Source organism: Lissotriton helveticus, chromosome 5_1, assembly GCF_964261635.1.
Source record: "Lissotriton helveticus chromosome 5_1, aLisHel1.1, whole genome shotgun sequence".
Classification (NCBI taxonomy): Eukaryota; Metazoa; Chordata; class Amphibia; order Caudata; family Salamandridae; genus Lissotriton; species Lissotriton helveticus.
Genome location: NC_136065.1, coordinates 1,458,571,772 through 1,458,592,559, shown reverse-complemented (window position 1 = coordinate 1,458,592,559; position 20,788 = coordinate 1,458,571,772). Strand labels below are relative to the sequence as shown.

Here is a 20,788-nt window from a genome sequence, read left to right as displayed (position 1 = left end):
TCAACGAGTCATTACGTACAGGAACGGTTCCCTCCCAGTGGAATCAAGCCAAACTCCTCCCTCTGATCAAAAAACCTACAGCAGATCCGCTGATTACATCCAACTACCGGCCCATATCCCTTCTCCCGGCCCTTGCCAAAGTATGCGAGAAGGCCGCATTTTGGCAACTGGAGAGGTTTGTGGAATTCTCTGGGGCATTTCATCCGGCCCAGTCGGACTTCCGTACCTCTTTTAACACAGAGACTGCGCTTGTGGAGGTGGTAGAGGCCATTAGGGAGTGCCTGGACGGGGGCGGCAGAGCGGCTCTAATTTTATTGGACCGCTCTGCCGCGTTCGATACGGTGCCCCACCTCCAGCTTCTGTCCAGACTGGAGGATATTGGCATTACGGGCTCGGCCCTCAGGTGGATTAGTTCTTTCCTTTCAGACAGGTCTCAACAAATCTGGCTACCCCCTTCCACTCTTCTAACCGCAGGGTAGGGACTGGAGTACCACAAGGGTCGACCTTGAGTCCCCTTTTATTTAATGTTTACTTGACACCTTTGATTTTGTTGGCAGAGAACTTGGGTGCGAAGATAATGGCATACGCCGACGATACCCAACTTCTCTTTACCTGGAACAAGGATAATATCTGTACATCAGGAGTCCGTAAATGCCTGTCCTCTGTATTTGCTTGGCTAGCAAGAGCCTGCCTCAAGTGCAATGAGGACAAATCGGAAATCTTGCTTTATGGCCAATTTCCAACTGACTTTAGGGAGTCCATTTGGCCCAGCGGATCACCTTGCCCTAAGGGAGATGGTGGGATTGCAAAGAACCTAGGAGTCTGGATTGGTGCCGATCTATGTTTCCGTGACCAGATTTCCAGACTGGCAGGGACTTGTTTTGGCTCCCTGACCATCCTTCTAAGATTCTTTCCCCTTCTCCCCCAATCGGCCAAAGAAACGGTAGCCAGAGCACTCGTGCTCTCCCGCCTGGACTATGCGAATGCCCTTTACATCGGGGCGCCTGACTTCCTGATTAGGAAGCTACAGGTAGTCCAGAATGCGACAGTGAGACTCCTTTATAACATTCCTAGGAGGCTTAGCATTCGTAAGCAACTGAGGGAGCTACACTGGTTTCCAGTGGCCCAAAGAGTGCGATTTAAGGCTCTGGTACTCGTTTATAAAGCCCTGCATGGACCTTGTCCGCCCTACCTCGCAAAAAGATTTGCCTTTTACCAACCAACCCGTCAGCTGCGATCTGCCTCCCGAAGGCAGGTGGTTGTCCCCAGATTTAAGAGAGTTCGCCTGGGGGAACCCTTCCTGATGCTCTAAGATATTCCCCCAACCTGACCAATTTTAAAAAATTATTAAAAACCCACTTTTTCACACATTCTGAATAGCTGTCTCGTCGCTCACTCTGACACCGTTTCCTCACCGCGCCAGGACAGTCCCGACTAACAGAGCGCGATACAAATCAACATATAACATAACATAACATAACATAACTAACAATGTGACGCATCTGGAGGGTGTATTACATTGTAAAGCGCTGCGCCAGAAGAGGCTTTCTTGTGCAGAAGGTGGTGCAGCAACGCCTCCTAAAAGTGACTGAGTGAAATGTATAACATTTCATTCAGTCACTTTTGAGCTTATGCTGCGTCAAAACCTTGCACATGCTTGAAGCAGGTGTAAGGATTGATACAGCATTGTGAGCATAGGGCCCCAAGAGCATTGGTGGAGCAATTATTAATCCCAAAATTAATTTGCAATTAAGATTTGTTTTTATTTTATAATAAGAATATGAAATATAATCTAAAAAATAAAATAAATATAAATATTTATATTAAAAATATAAGAAATTAGTATAAAAAGAAAGACATAATAATTAATACATTTATAAATTATCATTTACAAAACCTTTGAAATTCACTGAAAAAAACATAGGTTGCACACACGTTATAGTTAGGAATTAGCATTTAAAAAACCTTGCAAACTCATTGAAAAAACCATAGGTTTCACACACGTTATAGTTAGGAATTAGCATTTAAAAAACCTTAGAAATTCATTGAAAAAACCATAGGTTTCACACGTTATAGTTAGCTGAACATTTCTCTCATACAAAACCTTTGAAATGCCTCCGTTATACTTAGCTCAGCTAACTATAACTTGCGTGCCCGCAATGCACTGCTGATCACGTCACATATTACATCACTCATGACATGGTCAGTGACATCACTCATGACATCACTGATGACATCTCAAATGACATCCCTGATGACATCACTGATGACATCATCCTTGTGGCAGACCTCCTCTCACTGTAATATAACCTTCAAAAATAGAAACTACATTTTTCAAAAAAATGGAGATACCAATTCCAGTTAGAATAACCTATTCAGTAATTCCAAAATCTACATACACACCCACTCATTCACCAACAATTCTATATAGTCACTCATACATGTACTCACTTATCATATGTACTCATACACCTATACATCCTGTTATACACCGACACTCATCTATAGAGTTACTCACACCCATACTCACACATGCAAATAAACTATCAAATATCCATTTCCTTGCATATACAGCTATACACCCACCACTACACTAACTTCTACAAATTAATTCGTACACATGCTTACTCTCTTAAACAATCACTTATAGAAACTCATACTTATTTATACAGGAAGTCTTAGAATCTCTCGCTCTGACATATACTCACTTATATACATCAATACTCACATATACTAGTTTAAAACATATGTAGTTCCTCATAAAGATACTATTGAGACAGTCATTCACTCACTAACACACCCATACACACACTCATCCACCCATACTGTCCTGCACACATGCTGTCTTCAAAACACATACAAACAGTGAGTCAGTCATTCATGCATCTGCGCGCTAAGTAATACTCCCCACAGAACCATACAGACACTCATTTTGGTACTCAAAAAAGCTACTAATAACCCATATACACACTGATGTAGCTACTCACCAACCACGGCAGCCACTTATATACAAAGTGAGACACTGATACCTGCACCCACCTGGGAACATTATTGACTTTACTTTTTCCACTTGGTTTGATCGTTTTGCAATATGGCACCCACTGGGGTCTGTTATTTGATCCATAGTCCTAGGCAATAATTTTATGGACTATCATTACCAGAATGCCTTGCGCCCATTGGGGCGGGACTTTCTGAATAAATAAGATGGATTTAAAAAATGGCTGCATTTGTAATTCACGTTTGCCACTGATGAAGAGCGCATTCATGCTCAAAACGCGTTTGGCTGTGATAGAGGCATGACGGTATCCTTCCAGTGCTGCTGCCGGCGGTGGTGTGCTTAACCCCTTCTGATGAGATATCCTCACCGAGGCACCCCTCTTGTTTTTGTTGTATAGCGGCTGGTCCGGCCGCGAGGATGTCCCGCTGCTTCATTCATGCGGATCCCTGGTGCATGCAACCGCTGCACCGTTTGGACAGAAGGGGCCCTCGCTGTCCGGGACATAGTACAGGAGCACAGCAGTTTCCTTTTTTACCTCCACCCACCTGGGAAGATTATTGACTTTACTTTACCACTTGGTTTGATCGTTTTGCAATATGTGGCACCCACTGGGGTTTGTTTTTTGATCCATAGTCCTAGGAAATCATTTTATGCACTATCTTGACCAAGATGCCTTGCGCTCATTGGGGCGGGACTTTCTGAATAAATAAGATGGATTTTAAAAATGGCTGCATTTGTAATTCACGTTTGCCACTGATGAAGAGCGCATTCATGCTCGAAACGCGTTTGGCTGTGATGGAGGCATGACGGTATCCTGTCAGTGCTGTTGCCGGCGGGGGGGTGCTTAACCCCTTCTGGTGAGATATCCTGATATCCTCACTGAGGCACCCCTCTTGTTTTTATATATATATATTTGATGTGACCAAGGCCGCTGGGACGGCCGAAACGCGTCATGACACACTACCTAATGGCTGAATAAAAGAATGCTGAGAAAAAGTTGGTCCTTGCCTCGAGTCTCTTTGTAAGGAGCGCTGCTGCGAGGTATTTGCAGATATATATATATATATATATATATATATATATATATATATATATATATGTACACACTAGAAACATCATAAGGTTTTATTAGAAGGCCGTAACCCCTCTATATATGCACCTAAATTTAACATAGAAGGACCATATTATGCACCTTAAATATACACATTTCAGATCAAGAAGTAATTTATATATGTTTCAAAATAATTAACGTTTTTATTTGGTAAGAACAAATGCCACACAATAACTAATAAGCAACTAAAATGAGTAAGACTGTGAAGCTTTTTCAATAAAAAAGCATATGAAAACTCAGAAGTTAAAATTTTCAACTGAACATTCCACATCAAGATATATTCCCCTGTGCAACTATTTTTGAAGCTTTTTTCAGCAACACATATTGATTTTTTTCTAGCTAAAGCCAAAGCTCCTTCAAGAAAAAAATGAAGTTGCTGTTAGTTTGTTTTCTACAATATGTCTTTTTTTTTTGGTGTCTTGGCTATGGGATCTAATAGCATCGAGCAGAGCCCAGAAGCGATAAACTGATGAGCAAAATCTGACTCCATCGTTCAGAGAACCATATGTTATAGAATCAATCAATCAATCAATCAGGTCATTTGTAAAGCGCACTACTCACCCGTAGGGTCTCAAGGCGCTGGGAGGGGGGGGGGGGTGCCGCTACTGCTCGAACAGCCAGGTCTTGAGCTTCTTCCTGAAGGAGAGGTGGTCTTGGGTCAGGCGCAGATTGGTCGGAAGTGAGTTCCAGGTCTTGGCGGCCAGGTAGGAGAAGGATCTTCCTCCTGTTGTCGCTCTTCGGATGCGGGGGACGGCGGCGAGGGCGTGGTTGGTTGATCTGAGGAGGCGCTTGGGAGTGTAGAAGTTGATCCGGTTGTTGAGGTAGCTCGGGCCTTGGTCGTGTAGGGCTTTGTGCGCGTGGGTGAGGAGCCGGAAGGTGATTCTCTTGTTGACCGACAGGACTTTCTCACCAGCTAAGTTTAAAACAAAATAAAGTTTAAGAGCAGCAAGTTCACATCAATGCACAATAAGTGTACTTGAAAATGTGAGGCCTGTAAGTTTTTCAAAGTTGATGGGAACTTGAGGACCCTGTAAGAAAGTCTATTTTCAATGTCATTTTAAAACTTTCTTTAATAGAAACTCAAATGTAGAAGATTGCACATTGCTCTTTATTCTGTGTGATACTCGAGGAAACATTGTCATAAAAATGTCCTTCATTGGTAAAGAATACCTATATTACATATTATGATCGAGCAAATGAAGCAAAGTTATTGTCAATGTTTTTAGATTTTCTTTTAAGGCAACCATGACAAAAGCAGATTTACTTTCTTTGTCAAGGTTGCACACTGTGTTAAGCTTCAAAAACTGTCATTCCACCTCAGACCATTTAGTTCCAAAACAACAATGCATGCTCGTAGCTAATGAGTCTATTTATTCCCAGATTCAGATTTCCTAAATGGTGAAGGCTATCCCTTCAGGGCCTTAATGTATAATTTATATGGATAATAGCCAATTGTGATTTAGAGCGATCTGTTTTTCAAGTAACAATATTTGTATATTCATTAAAAATAATTCCCAATTAACTTTTATTAGCATTGATTTCTTAAAATTAACCTTTTACTCACTCGTCATCTATCTGGATTTGGAATTTACTTTTTAGGTGTTATATTCTTAGGTGTATGAGAGGTATTGCATCTTTGTGGTGATCTCTGATCCTCTCTTTTTCCCTCAGCCTGCTTGGCGGGTACCTCTCTGTGTTTCATGTCAGCAGTCATCCGATGAATTGAAGTTAAAACACTTCTAGCCCCAGATTCTGTAGAATGAGAGCACTGAAAGGACTAATTAACAGACAAAAACGTATCTTTTAATGTGAAGGTATTTCTTGAGATCACAGCCAATCGTAAAAAAAATAACATTTAATATAATATTATTTAGCAAAATATGTCTGCCAGGTAAGACAGATCATGCCATTGAGTGCAGCTTTTCCAAAAGAATGCTAATTAGTAGGCGTTCACTTTAACTTACTGTTTCTACCCTTGAAGCCCAGGGAGACTACATTTGACATACCAAAAATCTAATTTTCCTTGTAAATGACACAGATTTAGGGATTGATTTAAATATCGGCGGAGAGGTTACTCTGTCACAATGGGAATGGATATCCATCCGCCAAAATTTAAATCGCATATTATCCTATGGGATTTAGATTTCGGTGGACGGGATATCCATCCCCGTTGTGATGGAGTAACCTGTGCGGCAATGTCTAAATTAGGCCCAAAGTGACTCAGCTGCCAGTTTGACTATGAAGTCCACATATGAGTAATTGGTGACAGTGTAGCACGTTAGTCCATATATCCTGTGCACCTAATACACCTTTCATCTTGCCCCCCCCCCATGGCCATTTCTAGTTGCATCTTAAACTGTGCAGTCTGTAATGTGTTTCTCATCTACAATATCTATTCAGATACTGCACTAATCTTAATTGCGCCTGGAAGTAAACATGCAAGTGTTGAGGATTCTTTTTCTCAATCTTGCATCAGTTACAATTAGCAACAATATAATTCCAGAATATACATTTATTTGATGATGTCTGATGGGGTTTGGGACCCCTTGTGACCATTGCGATGGTTCACTACTGATTTCCACAATTTCTGCATATCCAGAAAAGGGTAGTAAGAGTGGAGCTGGAGAATGGACATGGGACTCCTGAAAGTAGCAATGTATCCTTTTCTACCTGATAACTCCTGATTCATGGAGTGTTTTCTTTATTTCTACTAGCCACAACAACATAGAATTGATATTCTTGGGTCAAATGTAAAGGGCTCAGTGTAGATCAAAGGCATGCAAAACCTTTTAGAGGAACAACCACTCTTAAAGTGGAAGTGTACTGACTAAATCAGATGATGACCAAATAAGAGCGAAGGACATTTGACTTCCAGAACCTATTCTCTTCAAGCAGTGTACAGTCAAGTGTTGTGATTCGGTCAGAAAACTGTTCCCTTTGTTTGTCACTAACACCCTTCCTGGGTATTAAAATTAACTATTGAGAGTGCACATCAGAAGCCTTTCATGCACACATGAAGAGAAGAGGGACCCACTTCCCCGTGCCAGAGTGTACCTGCACAGTAAGGGAGTTGAGGAGATCTACAGGGAAGGCCAATCTTGTTGAGGTCTATGTCGCAAATCCAATATTAACATTGTCATCGATATTGTTTGAGTCGACATTGATTCTGCTGCCTGCGTTGAGGGAGACGCACAAAGTTATGGATCGCCTCATTCCCTCATCCACTCGCTGCTCTTCGGTAGCAAGTATCAACTCATGCAACCCACTCTCTGCTTTCCCTCGTAATCGTTCCCATTCCGAAAGCTACGCCTCCTTAATTTGCCTAATGAAAAGATTTCCGCTATCTAGCTGCAATGGCTTTGCGCTACATCCTTTACCCCCAGCTTTCGAGGGCCTAATCATAATAGACACATGAAATGGATTCCTGAATTACAATGTTTAGAAGTATTATTTTAAAATATTATCTTGTAAATAACCTGCTGAGACTGCTGGCTATTGCGCTAATTAGTAGCAGTTAATTGCTCGAAATTGTAGTGTGGAAAGCAAATAACTCGTAAATATGGTCTGTAGCTGTCTGCTGAAGCTCCATAACATTTCCATTTCATGGTATTTCATGAGTATCATTTAAAATGTTAATTTATTGCTTGTGTTAGGGCTTTGCCTTGGCAGGCTGCTGAATCTTTGAATAGCCTGGGCCATCAACCAGCTGAAGATGAGAGCCAATGCCTAGAGCAGAAGCTCTATATTCAAACATGATTTACCTTTAACTCCTCACCATCACAAACCGCGTATTCCGTTGAGAGGCCCCACACTACATTAGGGACCTCATCAATGTCCATAGCTCACAACATAGGAGTAGGTCAGAGATCCACCTTTAGATATTTTGTCGGATCTAATGTAACTGATGCGAGCTGTTTGACTTCCAGAGCAGCCTCTCAACCCAATAAAAAAGAACTCAATTTGTTTCCATTCTCCCTCCTACCTAAATGAGAAACAACTTCCAAGAGAACTAATTGCATAGCCCAATGAGACTTTTAACATTATATCAAAGGACATGCAATGTAATGTGACGTAACATACCACAAAGAAAGATAAGAACACATATACCTTGAAATGCCATGAAATATCACATACTAACATACCACATACTAGTAAGTGCGGTGGCGGCTGCCACCAAGTAGCAAGGGTGAGGCGGAATGGGGGCCATGGTTCAGTGCTCAGACCGGCAGTGGGAGCCTGTGCATGTTCCTCACCAGGCTGTGCATTACAGCCTGATGGGGACATGCAAAGTGTGCATGACTGTTTGTCTGGGCCAAGACGGCCAGCCAAGCAGTCATGCCCACTTATGTGCCCACCACTGTTCCCCTTGCTGGCTGTGACAAAACCAAGTCCCACCCCGCTCGCCCCGTAAACCGTAAAAATAAAATGCTAATAACATAGTGTTATTATAATTTTTTTTTCACTGCTGAAAACGCAGTGGGACAACACTCCCCTGCCTTAGCAGAGGTGCCGCCACTGAGTAAGTTCCATAATATAACATTGACCTAACGCATACCACGTTATGACCAAAGAGAACAAAGTGCGTTCCATATCATTCCACATAAAAACTTGATAAAATATAACATGACGTAGCCAAATACATACTATGACATAAAATAACTCAACCACCAACAGCATATATTACAACATAATATGACATGAAAAATCATTGCATAATTTTTTATATATATGGTATTTTTTCCATCAGATAACTACTGCAGTTATATTAGTGCTCCTAAACGTCATCTCCTCATAATTCTCTTTTGACAGTGCAGATGTTGGACTTGAGTTATTTGAATTAATTAATCCCTATCACAAGACTGGTATCTGACCGACATGATGTGCCACAGTTGAGTATGTCAGGATGTAGGAATGTGTCCAGCGAATCCACACACCCATGTGCAGACTGATGTTGAACCAATTGATGTAATTGGTATACTGAACGGCTCTATTTTTACTGCTCTCTAAAGTTCCATCGTATATTTTCACCTTCTTAGCCCACAAGGGCTATTAATTTTTCTATTAATCGGATTTACTCATACGTTTTTTATGTTATCACTCCGATCTCTATTTTCATGGTGGGAACATGTTTATGTGTTTTTATAATGAAGTCAACAATATCAGTTTGCAAAAATATTTTATCCATTAGATCACAGGGCAAGTACTATTTATAATTTTTAACTCCATATCTACTAACCTAGACTGACTATGTTATGCAGTATGTGATATTTTTGCCATGCGATATAACGATGCAATATAGTGGGATATGCGGGAAATATAACATTGCCATTTTGAAATTCCAATGCCGATTAACACATGTTTATATAATATGCTAGGTAAATAGACACTGTAAGTAAATACTTCTGTTCAGTATGGAAAAATAGTTTAATGGAAAGTAACAAATCTTCTAATGTGCATTCATCGTTGGTCATTAAAATATTCTGATAGGATCCAGAAACATCAAACAAACAAAAGCAATACTTGTTTCAATAGCTTGCTGCTTCTGTTATTAGACTACTTCAACCTTGAGTTTTCAATAATGTTTACAAACTAACATTAAGTAGTCTAACACCTGAGCCAAACATTGTGCAATGTAACCTCCATTTATGTCATTGAGATAAAAGGACGTTTCAAATATTATAAGGTGGCCACAAAAATCATAAACTTCAACAAGAGTAGAGGGCTAGAAGCTCATGAAGATGAAAGAGAAACAATAGAAACTTGAGCAGCAAAGGAGCATATCAAAAACAAGTAGAAGCTAGATATGTGAGAGTTGTGGTTTATCACGAGTGATGGCACATCAAGCTCATTTAGAAATATATTAGAAGGGATACAAATAATTGAAAAACATGGGTAGATCCCAGTCAGTGTCCAATATATGTTTTCCCTCTTAATCAAAGGATCTGACTTTGTGAAGTTCGATACATTCAGAATGATAGCGGGAAACCCGTGCAGGGTTAAAAAATAGGAAAGCCCTCTTTGAGAAATCTATTGATGGTTTGCACTGTTTTTGCAAAACGTTGGGATCGAAGCCAATTTAAGAGCTGTCTGTGTTTTACTCCAGTAAGTTTGTGGCAATTTGCAACATATGGGGCAGGTATCATGGGCATGATTAATGTAAAGATCTTACAAGTGTCAAATCATTTTTTGAAAAACCTATTGGTGGTCCCACGCAGTTGCGCCAATTCTATCTGCCACAATGAATTGGGCATTTCTTTTATAGAGGATAGAATTAAAGTATCCTGCCTCATTTTGTGGCATCCCATCTGGCAAGGGAGGAGACCGTACTCAACAAGTTAGTTATAAAAGATTGCCTTAGACTTCAATATGCTCTAGATACCCCGTGGTTTGCCTATGTGAAAATAACCTGCGAGGAGATTTTATTTTATTTTATTTTATTTAATGCGATTTTATATAGCGCGAACATTACCCGAAGGTGTCAGAGCGCTTTACAAAAGAACCAGTTGTGATACATAAGGACTTAGGATTACATGAGTTACATAAAAGATACAAACAAAAAAAAATTGCAAGTGTACAAGTTGTAAATTCACACAAGGAACGGGTTGCTAAAACAACTTGGTGCACACATATGATGGCCTTCAACAGTATCTGTACTTTAGCTTAAACAGACAGCAGCGATTTGTGCTTGCTAGGTTCCGTTTTAACCTTCTACCTCTGTTGGTGGGGTTCCCTGTTAAATGCTGCACTTTATCTCCTTTGAGTCCTTGTCCCTGCGATGGGCAGTCTGTTCAGCCGATCTTCCATATCATGTCTTTGCTCCTTTTAACAAACGCCTAGAAGAAAGTTTTTATTGCCAATTCTTAAAGATGTTTTAACTTTTGCCAATGTAGACCTGCTTCAGTTTTTTTTTCACAGCAACTGAACTACACAGTTCCTTTGATCAGTTGTATGGCTGCATCTTTTATCTGACATATACTAAAACTAAGGAATTGTGAAATATTGTGAAATTTCCCTTCGCTGTACAGGTTTATAAATGCATTTTTTTTATTTATTCTGTAGGTACTGTATTTTGTCTTTTTTTAACCTTCTATCCTACAGAAGTGCAGCAAATCAAGCTATTCCTGACTTGACTTGATAGGGGGGAAACCGTGCAGTGGACCATGCTTAGGACAGGGGACATGTACACTGGCACTCTGGGCGCACTGAGGCAAGGCAGTGTATTAGAGTGGTGTGGCCTAAAACCACAGCCCAGTGCCCTGCATCACAGCGCTGTCCATCTTTCCTTGAAGACCAGCATCAGGCCGGAGTCCCACTAACTGGGTGTGAGATTGAGCACGCTGAGACTGTGGGACAGCCTATACTTCTGCAGCTCATGCTATAGGGTGATGGGTGGCGGCCTGTCAGTCATATTTGTAAGGGTCGTGAATGACCTGATACGTGGTGGAAAAAGGGAGTGGGACCCAAGTAGAGGACTGTGAAGGAAAGGAAAATAACTGGGGCCCCTCCTTTCAAGAAAACAGCATTAGGCTCTGTGCAATAGAATTACAATATAATGAAGCAATAGGAATATTGCTGCAGAGCGTTTGAAAGAAACAAGTAAATTCAGAGGGTGAGGCTTGACACGGAGAGCAGATAGAGTAAAGGTAACCCCCTCGGAGCAGGGCCAACCCTCCAGGGCTGTGCAGGCCACCTAAACATTCGTTTGTTCAGCAGAGGTCTGGGGAGGTGCAACAAAAAGCCAGAAATGAAAAAGCCCACATGGGAGAGAAGGAGAGAAACGCCGACAAACAGAGGGTTAACATAACAAGGGAGGCCTGCTGATGTGCGCTCAGCGGTGACCTTCAGATGGTGAAAAGTCCTAGAAGGTGATTCACATTCTCTTTGGGTCTCTGTCATGTGATTTCCTATATTTCCTCTGCTTTTTCCACCACCAGAAAGGTGGAAGAGGAATAATTTTTGATTGGTGTAGGGTAGAATGCTTCTTCTTCTTCCCATAGGTTGCAGCACAGTTAGAGCTCTTAGCAATCTGCCCAGTTCAGCAGTGTATGTTCTTTTTCTGTGACATCGTTTTCTGTGACTTCTCTGTTGGGGCTGCTTCTGAGGGTGATTTTCACGAAATTGCCCTCCACTGAATAAGAAAGTGAACGTAGGTCAACAAAAAGAAGGGCTGGATGAAAATGCCCTCCCCAAACAATGGTCAGATACTGGTTAATGATGGTCTACCTTCCACATAGTGAAATGATTCAATTCACCAAAAATATAGTTTGGGAATGAAACATAATGAAGCTTTGTTTTGCGAGTATACGTTACATTTAAATTGCTAATTTCGTTCTTAAATGGTGTATGATTATAGTGCAGGTGCATAAATCTGTTTTACGACAAAGGTTTGCGTATCTCTTTTGTTTCCTGAGACAACCTCAAAAGGGCTTGTGTGTTCGGCGGATCTAAAGATGCTATGTTTTTTTTTTCTCCAGAAAGCCCGGCTGGCCCGGATCAGGGTGGCTAAAACTGGCAGTTCCACGGCTTACCTGCATAGCAAGCGGAACGGACTCTTGAACGAAGCACTAGAGTTAACGGTAAGCTGGGAGTCACTCTTACCTGGACTCAGGGATTTAAGTGGGATGAAAAAACTGGGGGGTCTCTCAAAGGAGCGTAGCCAATGTAATGAAGGGCGTGGCTTAAAAACACATAAGCTAAAAATCTGTGCTTAGCATAGTGTGCCGCCTGACTTGTATTTTACTGTTTCTGTCATTGCATCCAAATCTGGTACAACAAGTAACATCATACCTACATGAGTATCATTTAAAATGTTAATGTATTGCTTGTGTTAGGGCTTTGCCTTGGCAGGCTGCTGAATCTTTGAATACCTACAAGTCAGGACTATTGGCTTTGTCAATGGTTGTTAGTTGCATAAGATAAATAAGCAGTAACTATGGCGTATATATAATATTGAAAAAGCTTCCACTTAAAGCCCCGGTGACACCATGACAATGTTGCTGCTCCTGAGTTTCAAAAAGAGAAGGATAAAGCCAGAGAGAAAATGAATCTCTTTAAAGGATTTCCCTTCCCCCTACAAGGCTAACTTCTCCACTAGTAAGAAGTGAGCAGTGTGTGCATGCTCACATCAATCGATGTGCCTTCTGTCTCTGCAGTCCAGAAAAAATTGACTGCTTGTGCCAGCACAAAGCAGAGCCCGATAAAGACCCGTTTCGAGGCCCCCTTTAAAATACTGCCGGTGCTCAGACCCGGTGAGACCCGGCCCACTTAAAGCCCTGACTGGACTACATTAATTTATGTGATTCATCAGGTGCTAATTTAAAAATGTTCATGAAGCATGCATACACAATTACATCATCTACATTTTTTAATTATTTCTGTGAGAGGTATTGATTCTGTTGTTTGTCTTAGATAAAAATGAAGTTTTCTGCAGTTCTCCATTTTAAGTCCGCTGTTTCATTAACATGCATGAATGATATTTATTATATGCGGTAGGTGGAATGGGAGAAGGGTTGAGTAAAACAGAATTCGTCACCCTTAAGTTCTTTAAATATTCTATGTCCCTGATAGGATATGTATTTATCTTTCAGATGTATTTACCTGTTCTCAGTAATTACTGAAAAAAGCACTCTCATTTTTCATGCAGTTGGTACAAATGAAATATCAATCAAAGTGCTGCAAAAGGTCAAGAGCATTCTCTCAACACTTAAGATTATTTCTGCAAACTTCAAGAAAAGAACAGGGTTGCATCAAGTACCTACCAACTTATCTACTAGTTGACACCGTTTGTTCTCAAGGTTATATCATTTTTATTCTCATAAGAAACGAGTTGTTTCCTATTGAGGCCAGTTGACTGCAATCAGTTGAACGAGATGCGGACTAAAGCCATACGAAAGAGCACATTGCCAATTACATGCCATATCTACAAAAAAATATTTTTTTGTTAGAAAAGCAAAGTTATGCCGATTATGCCGCTTTGGAGATGAGCAGTGTCTACAGAATATTTCCGGAGCAGGTATGCTTCTGCAGTTCACTCATGGGGTACTTGAAATGTATGCAATCAAAATGTGGTCAACATAGGTATCTATCACTGCTGTGTACAGCAGTGCAAAACATTGACGCCGACACTGCGCTGCACTACCAACTGTAGTGAGGCCGGCGCCCCTGAACAGGAAAAATCTAAATACTACAATGTAATATAATTTTGGGAAACCGCCACAGTAAACTGCTGGTCCTTCAGGGAAATTCCTCTATAATTTGCCACGTTTTTGTCACATCTGGGCAGAGGCACAACTAGAGCCAAATTTCGGGGGGGGGGGGCTAAGAAAAAATTTCGGGGGGGCTGAACCTTCAATCAGTAGGCAGAGTGGAGCTGCAGGTCCTCCAAAAGGGGTGAAACAACAGCAAGGCCTAATTAACATTCAAATCGTCTTTTAAAGACCTGTGAAACGTTCGGGTGTGGCTGTGTGTGTGCCCGGGATCTGTCTCATTCCGGGCTGCCACACACGACAGGGGGGGGGGGGGGGCTGAAGCCTGGTGAGTCCAATGGGTGTTGCACGCCTGCATCTGGGTCCGTATTAAGCACTGTCATTGTTTGCAGCAGTCGCATATTTTAAAAGGTGCGCCCGGCTCAAACACTGACAATGCGCCCTTTCACAATATATGATATGCCCCCAGAGCAGCCTCGAAGTCGCGATGCCGCCAGGGTAGCGCATTCATGTCAAATCACGGAGCTGCTGCTGGCAGCCGCACTGTGCTGTCACAGTGCAAGCGACAACCCGCCTGCACTTTAAAAGGGGATTAGAGATCCCCTTGTAGGCGAGTGCAATCAGTAACTGCACCCAACTGCAAGGGGATGTCTGGGGCAGTCCATTGGATTCCCTTTCTTCCCTCCCGAGGGCTGCTCTCAGGAGGTGAACTGTGAGTAAGCCCCCAGAGATATTCTTTGCCTCTGCCCGCGTCTGTAATATGGCATGGGCGCATAGGCAAGTTAATTTCCTCATTTGCATAGGGCATGCCCCTATGCAATTGAGGGAATGCCACCTGAAGATAGCGCCAGCACTTTAAGAGCGCCAGCGCTATCCGTTTTACTGAAGGGGACGCACAGGCGATTGCTCCTCCTTCTGTAATACCAAAGTGCCCCGGGGGCACGTAAACAGGCACATACTCCAGTTGCGTCCCTGTTGGATTTATTGTAATAAGGCCCCTGGTGCACAATTCATTTGTTAGCTCAATACCTAGTACCATTTACAACATATGCTGAAATGTGTTGCTTAACTCCTTATTTTAACACTTATTTCAGGTGATTTAAAATGTTTAGGTAGGGTGTCAGTTGTGAACATGGTTTACAGTGACATGTTACACGTTACTGCACATATATTTGCACCGTAAAAGGGGTGTAGCTTGGTCAGTAAGATTTGGTGTACGTTTTAGATTTTCCAACGATGGCACTGGCACATAATGTTAAAATAATGTTTATAAGACAAGCATAGTGCATGAAAGGGCTAAAGGGGCAATGGAAAGGGAGACAAATGCGGATTGGTAGGGGTACTAAGTGAGAGAATATGCACTATTTTGCATAATACCCAACATTGTTAAAAACCTTCAAGACAGAGGGAATAGTGTGTGTGCATTTTTGTCTGTGTGTAAGTACAAATTCCTGTTGAAATCCGTCAGACCCCTCACCATACTCGATTGAAAAGTACCTGTACCAAACCATTTAGCTGAAAATACATTTATTAGGGGGGTGTAACACCCCAAAAGCTCCCCCCCTCAGAGGTTATGCTCCAGCATGTGGTATTATACACTTTCTTTTAGCTTCTAACTCAAGGAACGCTAACTTTAATATTAAAAGACAGAACCTCTAGATGGAGGCTTAGAAACACTGTCTCCGCTTTGTATCTTTCTCGCCTGAAGGACTTCTCCACAGAAGGATAACTATCTAACAAATGGTAGAGAGGAAGCTTGATGGAGCAGATTTCTCAACACATAATGCTTGGCAGTTCCCTTTAACCTCCTGCACCTACATTATCTTACCTCATTATCTTACCTCAATTAGATGTTTACTAGAGCTATGATGCCATTTTGTGGTGTGGTGTAACAGTACTCAAAATGAGCATCACATTTAAAAGTCCATAACTGTAACTTCCCTTGGGAAGATCCACAACTCTTAGAATGTTAATGCCAAATATTATCAGATAAAATATAGGTGTACACTAGAAAAAAGGTTTGAGATATTTTCTCTTATGTGCACCATCAGGTCACTACTTTAGCGCTTCTGGAACTCAAGGCAGGGGCAGCCTTAGGCATGTGCAAGCTGTGCACCTGCACAGGGCCACCAAACGCCAGGGGCCGCCACGCCAATATATATCCTTAATATAATAATCCTCTGAGGATGGAAACATATGGAAACATATTTGCGTGGCGGCCCCTGGCAGGGATTTGGCGGCCTCTGGCTCTGTTCCACCTTCCTGAGCTCTGGGGGCTCTGCCCCGCCCAGACCCCCTCTTCCGGGGCCCCTTACCTACGCTCCCTGCCCAGGACCACCATGAGCCTAGTGCCACCCCTGCGCCAAGGCCAACTAAACCATGGTTCTGACATGTATTTCAGATGTTACTGGAACCAAAGAAACAGGATACTGATGCAGATACTAACTTTCCAAGTACCTCCCATGGAGGCATTTGACTTACAGCGGTTAATGCAGTGGCGGCTGGTGATATTTTAAAGTGGTGAGGAGTAAAGGTTTGGGGTGAGTGCCTGGTGGCGAGTGAGCCTAGTGTACAAGCCTAACCGCCATAAGAGGGTCCTTATCATCGTTTTTGCAATCCCTCCGACAACCCCGAGTACTCAGCTAACCCCGGCCTATCAGTATTTAGATGCTGATGCAGCCGCCCTGTAATATGGCAATGGTGAGCACTGCACAGACATGGCACCCTCACCCCCGAAGCACACTCAGAAACGGACAGGCACACAATGCATTCACATGCCAGGTAATTAGCCAGAGCGGTACAAAAGGGGGTGGTGATGGACGTCGCATCTGAACCAATCAAACACTCACACCCAGTCAACAGATCTGGGTTTAATCCATCACCGTTCTTTAGCCCACTCTGCCACCCTAGTTCAGACATGGCCATATGCAAATCAGTCTGACCCTGTGCCTCATGGGATCAGTCCAGCCCGAACTGCCAAGTTTTGGAAAACATCTAGTAACGTTTAATGAAATGACACCAATTCAACAAAAATCAAATCAGTAGAATTGGAGATATATACAATTTTAAAGATTTAGATAATAATAGCACCAAGAGGCACAAAACGCCAACTGAGAGTATCTGGTTCCGATGGACTGGGACAAAGTCACAAGTTCAGGATGACTGTGATGGAGCATAGGCTAGTCCCAAGAACAAGATTGGAACACTGGAAATTGTACCCAATTTCCAAGGTGGGAACCTACAAGCTATTGCTTTAGAGGCTTGCATCATTCTGCATTGGTTCAGTTGAAGCTGTGTAGTGAGGCTTTGTGTACCTCTGTGTTGTTTCCAAGGAGCTGTGTGGTGAGGCTTGCCAGGCTTTGCGCCGTTTGGTATCGGTTCAGATGAGGCTGGCAGCTGTGCAGCGAGGTTTTGCAGGGCTTTGTGTCCCTCAGCATAAATTCTGAAGAGGATGGCAGCTGTGCTGCAGGGTTTTGTGCGGATTTTCATTGCCTGCTTTCAGTTTCAATAAAGCTTCACACTGGATTTGATGAAACCCTCTTTTAGGTCAGGTGGCTTTCTGATGTCAGTCAAGGGCCCAGGACTTGCTGATGCACCACGTGAAGAGCAGGAACTCCCTCCAGCAGAGACCAGCAGAGCCCAGGTAGGTCCAGTTGCAGGTCCAGGCAGATCTACTGCGGCAGAGCAGCTGAGCAGTTGCAGGGAGGTCTCTAGTTCTTGTTGTTTTTCTGTAGTTCAGAACAGAATGTTAGTCAGCTGACCCTTGTAGTCACTCAGACTGGGATGAAGAAAGAAGGTCCAGTCTTCCTTCTCAGATAGCAAGTCAGGCCTCAGACAGCAGGGCAGTCCTGACCGCATGGCAGTCCCTCTCCTGTAGTATTCACAGGTCCAGGAGTATACTGAAAAGTTGGTCTGAGGGTCCACTATTTATACCTGGGGCTAGCTTTGATGTGGGAGAAGCTTCTAGACTTCCCCCACATTTGATTATGGAATTTCTTTCTTTCCCCTGCTCTGGCTCCAAAGGGTCTGGGGTGACAATAGACTAGTGTGAAGTTCTTTGTGAGTGGGCTGTGGCAGAGAATTTGAAGAGCAAGTGTGGTAAGCGACAGCTCCCCCCATCTTCTGAGGAAGACTCATCCTGCCAACTCCCAGTCCCCCCTCTGTGATGCTGTCTGGGAGGAATATAGAAGGAGCAACTGCCAAATGCACCTAGTCATGTGACCCCGGATACAGGCCGCAGGCATGAGATGGTTAGGACAAGAGAATGGCAACTTTCTAAAAGTGGCATTACTCCAATTGTGACTTGAAATTGGAGGTTAAGCTGAAAGAGGATATTACATTACAATTCTTTAAATACCAAACTCAACATTCCTACCTACTCCCAATCAGATGTTCTCACTTATCAAATGTAATAAGGTAACCCAATGTTATGCTATGGGAGAGGTAGGTCTCACAGTAGTGAAAAACTAATTTGTGAGTTTTTCACTACTAGAACACATAAAACTTCAAAGACGATGTCCACCTTTTTTAATTCAATGCACCCAGTGCTATGAACTGTTTGGGGCCTGCCCTGAGGTGACATATGTGTTAAAAAGGAAGTTCTAGGCTTGGTTAAGGGGTTATTGTGCCAAGTCAAATTGGCACTTTAAAATTGCTCACAGGCTGCAATGACAGGACTGGGACAAGTCTAAAAAGGTTACTTGAGTGAATCGCACAATGAGTGCTGCAGACACACTAGTAGCAATTAATTTACAGGCCCTGGATACATGTAGCACCACTTTACCAGTGACTTATAAGTACATTTGATGTGCCGATTGGGTGTGCGCCAATTTTACAATGTTTTAGTGAGTGAGCACAAGCAATTTAGCACTGATTAGCAGTGGTAATGTCCACTGAGTCCTAAAGCCAGCAAAAATAATTCAGCAAAACAGGAGGGTTGAAGGCAAAGCATTTGGGAAGACCACCCTTAGCTGAGAGATCTAACACCCCTCTTCACCAAGTTGCACCAAAGGTTGGAGAAAAAGAGGCAAAAGGTCAAAGGTAAAGTCCAGAACATGCTGGATCAGATGCAATTTGGTCCAATTGTTCAACAGTTATAAGGGAATTGATCCCGATACCTGCGACTTCTCATTGTAATGTGGGGGTTCCCATGGAAACTTTAGTTGTGTAAACAACAGGAGCACTTATCAAAGTTAATTGATGTTTTGGTACTTATTCCTTTCTCTTTTGTGGCATTTTTGGGATTGGTGAATTTTTTAATCAGCTGTCCCTGGGAAATAAGGCAAAATGCCATCAGTTATACACAAATTGGTTTTTGCTCACAATCTCTGAGTATAATACAGGAACACCAATGTGAACAATATATATTTTTTTGCATTTTTCATTTGGGCACATGCAAAGCAGACACTCACTCATCCCCCCTCCCTTCCAATGTACATGAAAAAGGGGGTGAGGGTAAAAACAAAAAATCTAAAGAATAAAAAATGAAGCAGGAAAGCAGAATGTCCAATGCTATACCCGTGTATATTTATGTACATAATATATAAGGAACTTAAAATAATGACCCTCCAGAGCATGGTAGGTCATGAAGGAATTCATTGAATGCTTCCCTGCCTTGTCTGCGGTTGGTAGGGATTTCTTTCTTGCATCTGTGATCTTGCTTAAGTGCTAGATAAGTGTTCATTATGCCCACAACCTACCTTGCCCAAGTCAGGAGGGACATTTTTAACATTTGTGCTATAACCCTTTTCCAACAATGCATTAATGCAGGGAGGGGCTCTTGGCCCTTTTAACCCCCTCCCATCATTGCCAAAGTATGGGGATCAGAATGCTTTGCAGCCCCTACCGTGTTCAAAGATGGAAGTGCCAGTCCCCTTCCTCCAATTTGCCTAAGAGGTGAACATAGGCATTGCCAATGTGTGTGTTGCCTATTTCTCCAACTTGCCTTGTCCAAAGACATGGAGGGTAGATTAAAAAACAAAAAGGGGATGGAACACCAGAACACCGACACTGTATCCTGCTCACAACAGTGAAGAGGTTGTAGAGGCAGTTGGTAGGAAAACCACTTTAGTGGCTCATAGCATGTTGCAAGCCATAGAGAAGTTGGTATCTACAACTGTACCAAGGCTCCCTGGCCCACCACAGAAGGCTGCCAACCACAGAGTAGGGGAGCTGCTCACAGCTATTATCATACTGTTTCTCAATTCGAATCAGAAGCAGGTATTGAGCAGGTGGCAGGTGGCAGCTGGCAGCAGTTTCCATACCCCTTTTACCAAAATGCCACAATGTCCGTTGTCACTGCAGGGCCATGGGAGACTCACACAATGCTTGCTTTCAGTTTAAATGCTAAAAGTGCCCAAGCAGTACTGCTTCCATGTTTTCATTCCCTTGGTTCATGGGGTGGAGATATCTAAGACTGAATTTATGAGTGTAAAGTTTCTACTAGCAACTTGCCACTTGTACATGGAGATCTCT

General features: G+C 42.5%; 1 protein-coding gene across 1 annotated transcript in view; it reads left to right on the top strand.

The window, feature by feature from the left end:
* Positions 1–20,788, top strand: part of KCND3 (potassium voltage-gated channel subfamily D member 3) — a 1,064,259-nt gene that overhangs the window by 946,212 nt on the left and 97,259 nt on the right. The window contains exon 3 of the mRNA XM_078641269.1: positions 12,584–12,685. Within this exon, the coding sequence (XP_078497395.1) occupies positions 12,584–12,685 (102 nt within the window). The remainder of the gene's footprint in view (positions 1–12,583; positions 12,686–20,788) is intronic.